The sequence below is a fragment of the Stenella coeruleoalba genome (assembly GCF_951394435.1).
Source record: "Stenella coeruleoalba genome assembly, chromosome: 1".
NCBI classification, from domain to species: Eukaryota; Metazoa; Chordata; class Mammalia; order Artiodactyla; family Delphinidae; genus Stenella; species Stenella coeruleoalba.
In genome coordinates, this window is record NC_137169.1 from 96552039 (window position 1) to 96567739 (window position 15701).

The window sequence follows — 15701 nt, forward strand, 5'->3', positions numbered from 1 at the left end:
ATCAGGGCACACAGGTTGGCAGTTCTTATGTGTGCAGGCAGCTCAGCTGTCACATTGGGGACCCCCAAAATATGGCTGGACAGAAATGTGGGTCACCAGCCACCAGGGGAATTGTCTTTCTTTCTTTTTTTTTTTTTTTTTTTTTTTTTTGCGGTACACGGGCCTCTCACTGCTGTGGCCTCTCCCGTCGCGGAGCACAGGCTCCGGATGCGCAGGCCCAGTGGCCATGGCTCATGGGCCTAGCCGCTCCATGGCATGTGGGATCTTCCCGGACCGGGCACGAACCCGTGTCCCCTGCATTGGCAGGCGGACTCTCAACCACTGCGCCACCAGGGAAGCCCTAAGTCTGTCTTTCTTTGATTATCTTTGGGAATGGCTCTGGATCTTGGGGCTGGGGGAGTAATACCTTTTGTACTTTCTTTGGGGATGCCTCTTGCATCCATGGTTAAACTATGGTTTTGTTTTTGAGTCATTTGATAGGGATACCTTTGGTTTAAAAGTAAAAGAAAAGTTTGTTTAGTATTGCCAGGAATAGTTACTGTTTGTCCCACCTAAAACGTGTTAATAAAATATTTAAAAGGACTTTCTTAGTGATCTTTCTGGTTAGAAGTTGGCCACTCTGGGGAGTTCCTTGATGGCCTAGTGGTTAGGATTTGGTGCTTTCACTGTGGAGGCCGGGGCTCAATCCCTGGTCGGGGAACCATCCCACATGCCATCCCGCTTGCTGCGTAGCGCGGCCAAAATGCAAAAAAAAAAAAAAAAAAAAAAACTTGGTTACTTTGGAAGCTGATATTCAGAGCCTGATAGGAACTGTTTTTAAGGGCTTCTCCACGAAACTGAAATGAAATTATGTACCCAGAGGGAAAGAAAAACATTCTGAGGCCACTGTGGAAGAATTTACTAAAACATTCAAAAGATGCACAGCTCCAAATCTGGAACATAGGAATCTTTTAATTTTCATCTTAGTTGGAAATCTCCCTGACATAAAGAAGCAAATTGAAGATAATATAGTTGGATGGGTGGGTTCACTGGGCCTCAGGTGGCAACCCAGTTCTTTGAGGAATAAAGAACAACTACTTGTCTTACAAATCGAGTTTTGACAGGAACAGAAATGCAGCTCTAGAAACAATGAAAAGTCTGTCCTTTTTACCAATCTCAAAACCTCCTCTATTCAGCTCAGAAGGCTTACAGATATTATAAAACATCTGGATTTAGGGAATAAAAGAGTTCTTCTTGGTGGAACTTACATCCTTTTTCTGTGCCTTTGAGCTTTGAGATGTAAGCGTTCTGCATCTCGAGTATTTAGAGCCATTTCTTTGAAATGTGGACTTCAGGGAGGTGATTCTTATTAGAAGGACAAAAACAAAAGTATGTGGGGGGCGATTTGGAAACTAGGTGAAAGTTCTACTGAGTTAAATTATGGATATTCATTGACTAGATCATTTCCAAGTAAGATAAAATACTGAAACATTAATTACTGAACACAAATTTATCTACTTTTGGCATTTTATCTACTTTGGCTTCTTATTACAGAGGAACTAAAGATATTTGGGTTTATTGGTAAATGTGTTTTATGCCATATGGAAAAATTTACTGTGAGGGAGAATATACTTCTGGAAATTATGAAATGTATTTATAAATGTGCCAATCCACAGAATGCTAGTGTAACAGTCCACAGTTGCTTGCTTCTTAGTTTTCACTAGGAAGTAAGGATTCTAAGGGTTACGAATTCTAATCGTTATATGTAATTTAAAACTACTAAAATATAGGGGTGAAAGGAAACAACTGTGTGAAAAGTAGGAAGGAAAGTAGAATGTGTCTAGGGGGTAAGGAAAGGTATGGAAAGACTTTATTAAAAGTCTTTTTGTCATTTGCAGAGAGTTATTGTTTTACTCTGATGCTTTCACAGAAATGCTTCTTTGTCTTTAGAGATTCATGGAAAGATCTAGAATACAGATTTCTGATAAGTTTAAGAGCATAAAAGTGAACTGGGTAAGAATTTTCAGAGCTAATGAAAAAACTGGGTTCATCCTGAACAAGAATTAATAACATATGATTAAATGAACTGATGAGGATGATTATAATGTTTTTTACAACTTTTTCTTTGAAACACTGCTGATTCCTTAATGTTTTGTTTTCCAAATTTAAGGAAACCTTTCTGTCTTAAGGCAGTTTGGTAAATTATACCTTTGTAAACAAAAGTGAAACGTTTTTTTCCCTACCTGATCCCTCCAGAATTTGGAAATTTGTTGTGTAGTCTTATTTTCATGGCAATATAGTGATTTATATAAGCCCAATAAGAATATGTTCTTATAACAGGACACAATTGGAAGCCTTGGTTATATTACCAAGGCTTTGACTAGAATGTCATATTTGAGAATATGCATAAAATCAGATATGACCGGACAGTTTTAAGGAACTAAGGCTGACTTTATGGAGGCAATAAAGCTCCTAAGAAAAACTGGCCTGGCATCTTGTTTATAGGGTTCCAAGAAACCTTACCAGGTGAGTAAGGAAGGTCACTTCCTGGCAGGCCCGAGAACCTCAGGATATCTTAGGGACCTTGAGAAGAGAGGAATTCACCCAAATCTATAGGTATTCCAGATGAAGTCTGAAATGACAAATCCTTGACTTGACTGCTTAATCTGGAGAGCCTTTAAAAGTTCAATCTAAGATTCCTTATGAAAAGTCCTAGCAAAACAGATTTAAAAAGAGCCTATATGGTCAATTACTCTTCCTACTGCACCTCTGTAAATAACCAGTCCAAGTTTTATGAGACTAGACTTATTCTGCAAACAAATTAGCCTTACTGTGATTATCTTTGATAGAAATGGGGGTGATTATAAAAAAAATTATGTTGTAGTAGAAAATTATAATACGATCTTGTGGATATCAGATTCTAGTCCTATTCACTGTCTTTGAGCTTTTGTTATATACCTGTAAACCGGACTGGATCCTGAATTGTTCTAGTTTTCTCAAATATCTGGCTACTCTCCAAACTAAGATTTCCAGTTTTCTCCTACCCTTCTGATTTGAAATCACTAAGAACAAAGACTACCCTTGAACCTCCTTAGAAGGGACCGTACCAAGTCAGCAGTCAAACTTCAGGGCCTTAAACCTTGGGTCCGTATCTCCCAGTTAAAAAGGGCTCCTCCAGACTCTTGGAACTGTACAACTGGAGACCTAAAATTAAAATTGGCTTATGGAGGTTCCTCTCCAGAAGCAGATAGCATCTTGAGATGGACAGCTCTCCCGAGATCACGGATCAAGATCTTTATTTCCTATTTGAAAGCTTTATTCGTTTTGCCTTTTCACTACTTGCTTTTTTCTCTCTGTTAATGCACGGTAAGACAATGCTTCTCTGGCAACTATCGCTGGATCTTGCTAAGGCCATACCTACAGAACAGAAGTCCCTAGGTTTTCTTGGTAAGATAATTTGAGATAGTAGAATTGCTTTAGATTACTTGTTGGCTAAACAAGGAAGAGTCTGTGCCATAGCAAATACCTCATGCTGTAGCTGGATCAACACCTCTGGTAGTGTAGCAAATGCAAGAAATTAACAAGCCACTTGGCTGAGGCAACAGGAGGCCATTAGACTAAGGTGGCTCTAGTGCTGTGTGGCCTACATAAGCAAACCAAAACCTAAGCCTGTCAATGCCTCAAGGTTATGAAATGAAAACCTAAGGACAACCAGCCACATACAGCCAACTAGGCTTTAAGCTGTAGCCAATCAATAATTTCCTTGCTTTGCTTCTGCATTTTCTCTGCAAAAGCTTCTTCCTGATCTCCCGAATGGAAGAGCGCTCCTAACCTCCTCTGGTTTGTCAGCACCAGCTTCACATCGATTTTTGCTCAGATAAGCTCTTATCATTTTTAATATGCCTCAGTTTATCTTTTAACATTATGCTCAAGGCAGGGAGTGAGGCCCCAGAGTTGGGCGATACATTTCCTGGCCTATAAATGGCAATCTGCAGCACATTTGTGTACCTTCTGTGTAATGACTGAAGATTCTGGTTAGTACCTTGGAGTTCCAAGCCCTCTTTTAATTACTTTTCTATACATGTTACCTTAACTCCAAACACCTCCCATGAAAGGTGTATACTTATATTTAATTTTAATGAAACTTTTTTTTCTATTGCATTTTGGAAATGGTTAAGGCTGAGTCTCCTAGAACATTACTGGGACAATTCAGTTTTCTTATCCCATTTCCTTCCTCTGCTCCACCCTCCACATCAAAAAAGAAAAAAAGTCAACAGGAAATTGCCTTTCATCTTCCCAGCACCAACGTTCCAGGTTTTAAACCAGAGTGTATTTTAGGCTGATGTGTGTTTTTCTGGTTTTATCTGGAAAATCTGCACATATTTATTATGCATGTTTCTTAAAAGGTAAGGGGCTTCTCAGGCTCTTAAAACCAACTCTATAATATTTTTGATTCAAGCGCTAGCAGAAGCACAGCTTAGTGGTTTGGGAAGATGGCCTCTAAGTTAACAATGGAAAAGATGATGCAATTACGTGGGCCTGGTGGTAAGGATCAAACAAACCTTCAGCAGAAGACAAAACCCAAAAGAGGGAAGGTGAGTGTTTTTCAGAGAGTTATATGTAGTTACTAACGTAATCTAGAAAACATTTTTTAGTAAACATCTGTAAGACTTTGTTTTTGGTAGGTACTTGTTGCTCTTTTAAAGCAGGGCTATCTATGATTCTGATCACAGGATGACGTGAGGCTAGCTTTGTATTGCTAGAGAGCTCTGATGCTGAGGGCTGGGTCAGATTTGAAATGTGGCAGAACAATGAGTCATTCCCAGAGGCTAGGAAAGCTGCAAAGATGCTGTCAGAGTTGAACCCTTTGAAACATGTCTTTCATACAGAAAGCTTTGAGGTATAGTGGGAAATGCAGACTTTGTTAGAATCTCAACTTTGCCATTATTTAAGCCTGCACACTCTGGGCAAGTTACCCTCTCTGAATCTGTTTCCAAACCTGTAAAATGTGGCTAATATTATTTACAAGTTTGTTGTGAGGACTGTGTATATACAGTAACTGCACATTAACAGACCTGCTGTTGGTACTTAGTTCATTAAAAACGGTTCTTATTAATCATGTGGGGCTTTATATCAAGAGCAAAGAGTTCTTAAGCCACCATTGGGATATTAGTTAAATTTTGACATCTGTACCCAATCGACTTAATAAAGCTTATACGATTTTTAACTAAAATAATTCCCTCAACCTCTGACTTTCTAACTCTTGGCCCTAAAGTTATTCAGCAAGGATGCAGCATGATTTTCCTGTCACCACTATTACCCTCACCCCACTGATAAATACAGTCCATGAAACTTTTTGGCACTTAGGGACTTAGAGTATAATACGAGCACTACCGAGATTTTATTTTCCCTGTCCTCACTCTTTGTGAAGAAATGAGTTAAGATTTGGGGAGGGTTCCCACCATTCCTTAAATTATGAGATCACTGTGCTTAAACTAGCACTTTATATATTTGTAGTTCCTTGATATTTTTGAATAAATGATATATATTCTTTGTATACTGTCAAATATTAAATTGCTAGACAGCAATACGAGCTGCATTCAAATTCAACAAAATGAAGTCTTTTGTATCTTCTTATGCACCATTCTGTTGCGAATGATAAAGTCTGAAGAGAAGATAATGTCCTATACTTTCAAACTGGTAGATTTTCTTCTGGCCAAACATACCTACTTCTGTAGTAGTCTGGCTGTTAAAAGTAAGGCTCTGACTTGGAGGCTTGGGTCCAAATGGTGACTCTGCTAATTCCTTAGCCTTAGTTACACAAATGCAAAATGGGTCAAATTAGAGTACCTACCATATAGGGTTGTTTTTGACAACTATGTATGAAACTTTTATGCTTCCCTGTAATATTAGAAGAGTTTGTCAAGTTTACAAAAAAAATTCCTACTGCCATCTTTATTACAACACATTGAATTCAGGAAAAATTCTTTGCAGATTTGATATCCTTTTGTTACATTGTATTCAATATTTTGTATTTATTTAGTTCTGCTCAATTTTTAATCCTTAAGAGTTTAAACTTTTTCTCCATACAGGTTTTTTTCATCCTTTATTAATTCCTAAATGCATTATTGTTTTTGTCGCTATTGCAAATGTTTTCTTATTTTCTATTTTGAGGTATAGAAGCTTTTTCACTTTTTGTAAGTTGATCTTCATCTTGTAATTCTGCTGAATTTTTTATTAGTTCAGGTGGTGTTTTTATTAGTTCATGTTTTTTAATTAAAACTTTTATTGTGGTAAAATACATAAAATCTACAATCTTAACCATTTTTTTATGTTAACCATTTTTAAGTGTACAGTTTAGAGGTATTAAATACATTGATATTATTGTTGCCACCATCACCACCATCCATCTCTAGAACTCTTTTCATCTTGTAAAACTGAAACTCTGTACCCATTAAACAGTAGCTCCCCATTTTTTCCCCTCACCCTAGCAACCACCATTCTACTATGTCTATGAATTTGACTGCTCTAGGTACCTCATATAGGTGGAATCATACAGGATTTGTCTTTTTGTGACTGGCTTATTTTACTTAGCATAGAGTCCTCCATGCTATAGCATGTGTCAAAATCTCTTTCCTTTTTTAACACTGAATAATATTCCATGGTATGTATATACATTTTGTTTATTCATTCACCCATCAACAGACATTTGAGTTGCTTCCACCTCTTTGCTATTGAGAACCCATATAGGGTTGTTAACGAGAACTGAATGTGTTCCTGGCATATAGTAAGTACTTATGATATCTATTATTATGTTTTTATTATGGGGTAGGCGTATGCTTGACTTGTTTTATATATCCATGGATGTTTCTGTGAGAATCTATGTATTTCAGGAGCTTCCGAAACAGAATGGTTTGGAGCAGTTACCTTTTTAAGAAAGATTACAATTTGATAATTGAAAAAATAAACATTTGATAAGAGTTTAAAGAATTCAGAAAAGATCCAAGCTTTCCTCCAACCAGTTTTATTAAACATAACAAAATTCTGTATACAAAGTGACCTAAACTTGCTTCAAAACATACTTCCCTTAACTAGTATTTTGATAAGTCAATTTTGATAAGTCAGAGTGTCAAAAAGCAGCTTACTCTAAAATTAATAGAAAAGTGCCTAATGCACATTACATGAATGGCCTAATTACTGGAACTCTAATAGCTCTATAAGATAATTAACATAAGGTACGATTGAGTCCCCATGACAAGCTGCTGGAGAACTGATACAAGATGTCAAGAGGCCATTTTGTGCACTGCCACTGTGATGCCATCGTGTTTCTGGATCATAATGTTCCTGAAAGGCAAAGTGGAAGATATTCAGTAAAGTGTTCCAAGTGGGAGTCGACGTAAGATTAAAGATGCTGTTTGGTTTAGGACACAACTAAAAAAATAATACTTACTTTTCTATGTATGAAAGCAATATCTAAATACAATAAAACATTTGGGAAATACAGAAAAGTATAAAATATAAAAACGAAATTAATTCTATAATCCTATCACTCAAAGACAACCACTATTAATATTTTCCTTTTTTAATATGCATGTATACCATATATACATTTTTTCTCACTTTACAGAACTGTGATCATAATGTGCATAGTTTATTTATTTATTTAAAATTTTTATTTATTTTTGGCTGTGTCAGGTCTTAGTTGCAGCACAGAGGGATCTTTCATGGCAGCACGAAGGTTCTTCATTGCGGCACACGGGCTCTCTGGTTGTGGCACGTGGGCTCAGTAGTTGCAGTGTGCAGGCTTAGTTGCTCCGCGGCATGTGGGATCTTAGTTTCCTGACCAGGGATCGAACCCGCATCCCCTGCATTGGAAGGCGGATTCTTAACCACTGGACCACCAGGGAAGTCCCTGTGCATGGTTCTGCTTTTTTCATTTACTATTATTCTGAGGACCCTCACTTGGAATGTCTTTGGTATTTCTATTACTACAGACATTGTTTCTGTTCTTTGTTTAGTCTTCCTCTGTGTTATTTATTGCTTCTTTTATTGATAGTTCATGACTCCTCTTACTCTTCATTTAAATGTCTTTGTGGTGTGAAAGCACATTAGCTTTAGAGATCAATCCATCTGCTCCTGTGGTCCAAAGGGTAGAACCTTCCTCCACGTACTTTGAGAAATCACTGATGAACACAGGGCAAGCCCCAGTCAAGTTTCCCAGGGATTGATTTTTCTGAATTAAAAGGAAAGGAAGGGATCTGCTGCCATCTACTCACCCATTATCTGATTCTAGACACACCACAGGAATATCAGTGGGGTCTGAGGTTAGCTTAGCTGCTTGCTGGGCTAAAACAGATATCACCCCAGCATGCTCATCTGACAGGGTTCCGCGGCCTGGAAGACAGAGATGATATCAGGTTGCCTGACTGTCCAAAAATGAGTATAGACGTATAGTAGAACTGAATTGAATTATTCACAAAAAGAAGGTTCAGCTCATGGTCTCTTAGGTTAGGTACTGACATAAAATGATTCTGCCCTGATACTCAGTGGTTCCATCAGTGAGAAAGCCAATAACAGCTTTTAAGTCAGTAAAAGGCCGTAACACTCAATTTTCCAAGTCATTCCCATCACCATCTCTAAACACTTTCTCAAGCATATAAGGAAGCTGTAATTCAAGTCAATCTGAAAGCAAACTGAAACGAAGAAATTCATAGGTGAGACTGACAAAAACCAGTAAGGGCAAGAGACTTGTTGAAACTAATTAATTCCTCATGGAAAATCTGATTTCCTTTTACTGAGATCAACCTCAAAGGATATAAAGATCTTTACTCAGGAGTTTGGCTGTAAGATCACCTTAACGGCATGTATAAATATTCTGTGAGCAATTATTTCCACTAGAATAAACTGGTTTTTCAAATAGCAACAGAATTGGCTTTTTACTAATGTTTGTTTTAGCCTGTAGATAATAACTAAATCTTGGATGTCAGGTACAAAACGTAATTACTAAGTTTACAATATCTTTCTGTATATAAAGGCAACACAAGCCCATCTGCCTGAAACTAACTCAGGTAATAGACATGCCAGTATGGCAGAGTTGATGGATTTACTGTTGTTACATAGAACATTAACTGGACACACAGTGCAGTCTTTTGGGTGAAGTTTTCTTGAAGGAGTACATTTAGTTTTACATTTCTGCACTTGAATTTCAGCCTTTCCTTTGTGAGCCTGGCAAGTGCCTCAAAAAAAAATCTGCCTTTTTTCTTCCAACTAAACTGATTTGTGTGTAAAACCTGAGTTACAGACTACTTCCTTCAATTACCCTCCCAGCAAAAATTCAGAGCTTTAAAAAGTCCTGCAGTACAGAGGAGTAAGGAGCAAGGTGTCCTGGGTTTACTAGTTCTGACATTACTTAGCTGAAGGCTTCCATTGTTACCTTTCTGGATTTATTTTCTCATCAGTAATTGTTACCATTTATTGAGCATTATGTCTGGGTTCTGTGCTGAGTGCTTTACATATATAATTTTATAGTATTCTGATTAAGAGGCTTCTGAGCCAGACTCAAATCCTACCTCAACTACTTACTAGCTGTATGGCCTTAGGCAAGTTAGTGAACCTCTGTGCCTCCATTTCTTTATCTGCCTAACAGGGTAGTCATGAGGATTAAATGACTTAGTATACACAAAGCACTTAGAACGGTGCCTGGCACATAGTAAGAGCTCAATAAATGCAATTCCATAATAATAATTCTTATTAAGCAACAGCTCAGTAAAGAAACTGAGGCTCAGAAAGGTTCTTTTTGGTCCAAGCTGACACCACTAGTAAATGGAAGAGCAAGGGGTTGAAGCTAGGTGTGTCCAACCCTACAGCCCCCATTTTTACTACCTACTCACTCTTAAGTGAAGTTGGACTAAAAAGTAACACCACCCATCTAGCAGGGTTATTGTGAAAATTAGAGATAATGTATACAAAGCTTCACAGTCCCACCATATGGCAGAAATTCAATAAATGGTAACTGCTGTCATTATCTGAAGTCCTTTCTAGACCCAATTTAAAATGATTAAAATACTACTCTAGTAGAAATGACTCTGTAGTGCTAGAACTGCAAGGAACATTTCTACCTTTATAGAGAAGTTTCAATTTCCTAATTTTGTTATTTGGGGATGATCTCTACGCTTGCAAAAGTCCCCAGAAAGTGGCAGGGTAACAGGAAATAAAAACTAGAGAATAATAGCACACTAGGCTCCCAGTCAACATCAAATGCTGTGCAATCCACCAAAGGGTTGATGTGAGATACTTACAGCCCAAATTGAGTCCTTGTGAATCTGTGCACAGGACTCCAACAATGGATGGATTCTTCATTCTAATTCCAGGAACGCAGGAAGAAGAAAGCAAATGATGTGGGAAAATGAATTTAAATAATTATAACACAAATATGCTTTCTCTGTACCAGGCATTGTTGTAGTACTTGAAGTCAGTGTTAATCTTTTTTCACTATCGCCCACCCCTGTCCCAGGAAAAATTAAATTACAATTAACTGAATTAAATAGTTAAACCAGTTTCTCTCTCATGAGAATAAAGACCGTGCCCAGGTACTGTTGAGCTCTGGAGGGCCACAAACATTGCAATAGTTGGGATTTTGTTGCCTTCATTAAAAATGCATATGTTAACATACTAACTCACTTGAAACAACTGTTGACATAACACGGGCTGCCTCCTGGAGGGGTAGTGGGAAGCTGAGGGGCACTGATGCGAGGGAGGTGTTTCCCTGTACGCCTTCTATTTTTCCAACTTTGGATTTTCCGTAGATATTACTCATTCGAAAAATTTAACGGATGCCTTTCAGCAAGTAACTGGTTACACCCGGAAGGAAATAATACGCTGTGTGTGTTTACGTTTATAAGGCAGGGCTCTGCACAAGTGGTACTTCCTTCTCCCAAACGAACCCGGTTCCTAAAACTCCCGAAGAACGACCCTGTCCGGACAATTTCAGCACGAGAGTCGGGTTTGGGCTCGGGCCGCGGAGACCCGCTCAGGAGGGAGTGTGCGGGATTTAATTCCGGGTCATTTCGCACCCACACCGGAGGCCCCGGGACAGGGCGTCCCCAAGACGCCCGGCCGGCGCTCGCAGCTTGCGCCCTCTGTCCCGTTCAAATCCCCCAGCCGCGACCCCAGGACAGGCCTACGAGAATACTACTCACGTGTCCTCCAAGTGCTGCTCTAAAGTTGCCTCCATGCCGCCGTGAGTTGCCTTCTTCTTCGCCGCTGGTCTCGGGTGCCCCTCGGTCGTTCACATGACGCGAGAGGGCCGTGGGCAGGAACGGTGCCTCCAAAGGGACAAAATTCGTGGCGCAGCCTTCGCGTTGTGTCCAGGATGACATCTTTACGCGCCCGCCACCGCGAGCCGGGCGGAGGTTCTGCTGCCTGTGCAACAGGCGAGGGGACGGCGCGGAATGCCGCCGTGGGAGGGAGGCCTGCGGTCGTACCTCGGAGCCGGCCTCCTGGCCTGTCCCTCTGTCTCCTCCATACAGACCTTTGGATTACAATTCCACCGACTCCAAGAAGTCGGGCCAGACCCTGTTGAAGTTTTACAACAACCCGGGCGGCCCGACGGGGTCTCATCCAGGCGGTGGGGCAGAGAGAGACAAGAGAGACACAGGACCCCGGTGAAAGGCTTACAGGGGAAAAGACTGGACACAGGGACTAGAGGACGAGATGGAACAATGCTAATAGGTATGGGGAAAGTGTCGGGATTTTAACGAAAACGTTGGTTCTTCCCCTTTGGCGAGGGCTTGGGAAAGAACGTGTCACTTGTGATAAATAAATAATCTTTAAAAAAGTTAATTATAAAAGCAGTTTTAAAAAATAAGGAAAGAAAGCCCACCCATAGCCTCTGTCCAGAGTTGACTATTAATCCCTTGGAGAATATTCTTTCAGCCAATTGTCTTTGCAGATGTATGCTTTTAATGTTGTTGTTGTTGTTTCTTTTTTAAGCAAAATTGACACACATACTGGACATACAATTCTGTAGCTGACCCTTTTCACAGAATTTAGCATAAATGTCTTTTCATGTCAGTAAGTATTCATTTACACAACCTCTGTAACACTTACAAAATAGTCCATATTATAACTGTTAATTGATTTAACCAACCCATATCAATGTGCAGTTAGGTTGCTTATAGTTTTATTGTTATTTTGGGTTCTTTGGCTATTACAAATGCTGGATGAATATCCTTATAGCCAAATATTTGTGCAGTTTAAAATTTTCCTTATGAGTTACTAGAATGGAATTATTGGGTCAAAGGATATTGACATTTTTAAGGCTTTTAAAATACACTTACAAATTGCCCCGAAGAAAGGTGGTAACAATTTACACTCAGATTGGTAGCATTCTGATGAAAATGGGAGTATGTCCAGAGGTCACCCATCGCCCATAAGCCAATACCCACTCCTTGTGCTTAAGTCCTCCTAACATCACTCCTGGAGCTACCTTTTCTCCAACCCTCTTACCTCCAGCTTTTACTCACAGCCCACCTTCTGTTCTGGGGCCCAGCTTCAAGGCTTCTCTCGACTTGAATTCACAGTCCCTCTTCATTCCCTAGCTGTGATGGTGAGAAACTTGCAGCTGCCTTAAAATTCCAGTCTTGAATATTGTAATTCAGGAGTGTTAGACTCCTGCCCTAGAGAAATGATTTATATTAACCTCGGGGTCACATAATATGGGCCATTTAAATTTTAGAAAAAGCTGTTTAAAGCTACCCTTAAAAGATAGCATCAGAAAATGTGAGGAGCCGGCCTGCTTGCTGCTGAAGTCCTGCCCCAGGCAGCTCGGCACCACAGTAGCGCCCCCTTGTGGTCCCAATGTGGTGTAAGCTTTGCTGGACTGGGGCATCTCAGCTCTGGCTTTCTAACCCTCAGGGCAGCGACGTCCAATAGCAACGGAATGTGAGCCAGCCACAGCTGTAATTTTAAATGGCCTGGTAGCCACGCTAAAAAAAGTAAAACAGGTGAAATTAATTTTAATAATATATTTTATTTATCCAAATACTATGTCCAAAATATTATCATTTCATGATGTAATCAATTTTTAAAATACAGAGATGTTTTGCATTCCCCTGCCCCACCCCGGACTAAGTCTTCAAAATCCGGTGTATATTTTACACTGACAGCGTGTTTCAATTCAGACTAGCCACATTTCAAGTGCTCAATAGCTATGTGTGTGATGGGTGGCTACCATTGGTTAATGCAGCTCTAGGATATCTGTGATTATCTCAAAGCCAGATCAGTGATTATAGGATTCCCGGAAAAGCTGGTGATCACTTTTTACGTGCTAAGGAAGGCCTCCAAGGGGAAAATGAGCATGTAGGAAGAGGATGACTGCTGGCTCAAGCATCCTTGTTGCTCCGGAGGTGGGAAGGCAGGCTATTCCACACCACCCCCTCTTTCTGTGTCTTCTTGCTGTTTTGTCCCTGTAGAAGGAGCGGTGGCTTATGTAAGCTGGGGAAGTGCTGTTGGCTGGAGTGATGGTTAGTTGGACAAGGTGTCTGACCCCTAATTGTTTTCTACTTCAGCTTGTGAGGTATTTGATGATTCTTTATTCTCAGTTTTGAGTGCTGATAACCATCTTGGGTGTGACAGGAGAAGTCCCAGGACACCCATATCAGAGTACTTGCCTCATTGCATTGTAATTTTTTATATGTTTACTTTCCAAGACAGAAAGGCTGTTTTCTCCATTTCTGCATCCTGAGCGCTGTGGAGCACAATAGGACTCCAGTAATACTTACTGAAGAATCTTGATGGGTTTTTTGAGAAAAAGACTGTGTTATGTAAAGAAGCTTTTAAGTCCTCAGCTTTAACCACCTTTATCCTCTTCTCCCTCCCCCACTCCATAAACAAGCTCTTGGAAAATGGAAATCCCAGGAGGGTGCTGCAGAGATTGCCCATGCCCACATGTCCTGACTGGGAAAGGGGAGATGAGAAGCTGGGTGGTGTGAACCAGACCTTGTAGTTCATCTCAGGGCTGTTGGCCTGAGACCCTAAGCGCTCTTCTTTGACCTATCAGGAGCAGAATCCTCGGGGCGGGGGCGGTCTGTTTAAAAAGTGACACTCTAGTGTCACTAGCCCTTCCCTGGGTGCAGAGGGCCCTGCTGCGCCAGGGCCAGCCCCCTTGGTCACTCTTTCAAGTGCTTAGGGGTCGCAGGCCTGCAGTGGAATGAGCCTGAAGCTGGGCTGGGAACGAGCCCTCACATGCCACCAGGGGGCACCAAGGCCATGGAAAACTCTGCTCAGGCTGGAGGATCCTAAGTGAGTTACAGGGACCCACGAGCCTCCTGAGCTGGTACAGCTTGCAGAGGACAGCACTAGGCTAGACTGGTGGCCTCGGAATCAGGCGATGTAGAATTGGATCCTGGCTTAGCCACTGCCTACACATGTGACCCCAAGCCTCAGGGGCTCATCTGTGACATGGTAACACCATTACCTGCCTCATCAGGTTGTGGGGAGGATGATATGAGATTTTTCATGTAAGAGGGCCGGTGCATTGTGGGAGTCAATCAGTAAGGTTTGCTAAATCTCAGTAAGAAGACCCATATGTCTCCTCAAGTTGCCTACAGTCTAGGCGAGGACACACATGAGCAAACAACTAACAGTTCAAAGATGATAAGAGCCGAATGACCACTACAGACCTCAAGCAATCTAGTGTTCATGTGGGTGTGAGGTCGCAGGGCTGCATTTAAACGAGATGATGAAATATGTGTTATTATACTTTTCTAGGGTGTGTAAAATTAATAAAACAGTGAGAAAAAAAAATCACCTGAAATCCTAGCCCTAACCCTAATGACATGAACGTGAAAAGCCAAATGGAATGGGATGGGATTTGGAAGGTGGAGATGGGGAAAGGCATGTCCCAAGGTTCACAAGAGTCCTGCCAGCTAAAGCCTCTCACTCCACATGAGCTACTGGATAGGACACTGGGGTGCAGCCCCCTGTCTTCCGATCGTGGACACTGCCTGAGAGCTGAGTCCTAGATCCAAAGCCTAACTCCTGATAGTAATAAGAGCAGTAATACCCTTAGCAGTTCGTACACATGGAGGGACAGCTGCGTGCCGGGAATTTCACAGGCCTCATTAGTCCTGAGAACCTTTTTGAAGTAGCTACTGTCACTGTCCTCACTTAAGAGGCTCAGAAGATCAATCCTTGCTCAGGATCAGCCTGCTTGTGAGTGGTGGAGCCTCACCATTAACCTGCCCCCTGTGCTGCCTCAACTTCTCTTATGTCGTCAGCAACACAATCCTGGAGACGTGAGAGGGTTCTGGAGGCCCAGTCCAGCTCTCTTATTCTCTAGAGAAGAAATCTGAGGCTCAGAGAGGGGAAGTGGCTAATTTAGAACTTGAACATGGAATTCTTAACCCTCCATGTGGTGTTCTAACTATATGGTGTTGCTACAGGTTGTCTTAAAGCTTTAGTTAAACCAGTTTTAGAGACACTCGTGTTGAATTGTGTCTCCCCAAAATTCATATGTTGAAGTCCTAGCCCCCAGTACTTCAGAATGTCACCTTATTTGGAAACAGGGTCTTTACAGAGGTAATCAAGGTAAAATGAGGTCATAAGAGTGGGCCCTAATTCGCTATGACTGATGTCCTTATAAAAAGAAATTTGGACCCAGACATTCGTAGAGGGAAGACAATGTAAAAAGACAGAGGGAGAAGACAGCCATCTCCAAGCCA

General features: G+C 40.9%; 1 protein-coding gene across 1 annotated transcript; it reads right to left on the reverse strand.

The window, feature by feature from the left end:
• Positions 1-6956: 6956 nt before the first annotated feature.
• LAMTOR5 (late endosomal/lysosomal adaptor, MAPK and MTOR activator 5) lies at positions 6957-11852 on the reverse strand. Its single transcript, XM_079904471.1, has 4 exons — positions 11178-11852; positions 10278-10339; positions 8256-8373; positions 6957-7323 (listed from the first exon to the last, which is right to left on the reverse strand). The coding sequence occupies exons 1-4, from the start codon at positions 11210-11212 to the stop codon at positions 7263-7265; spliced, it is 276 nt and encodes a 91-aa protein (XP_079760597.1). The 5' UTR covers positions 11213-11852; the 3' UTR covers positions 6957-7262.
• Between the last annotated feature and the right edge of the window lie 3849 nt (positions 11853-15701).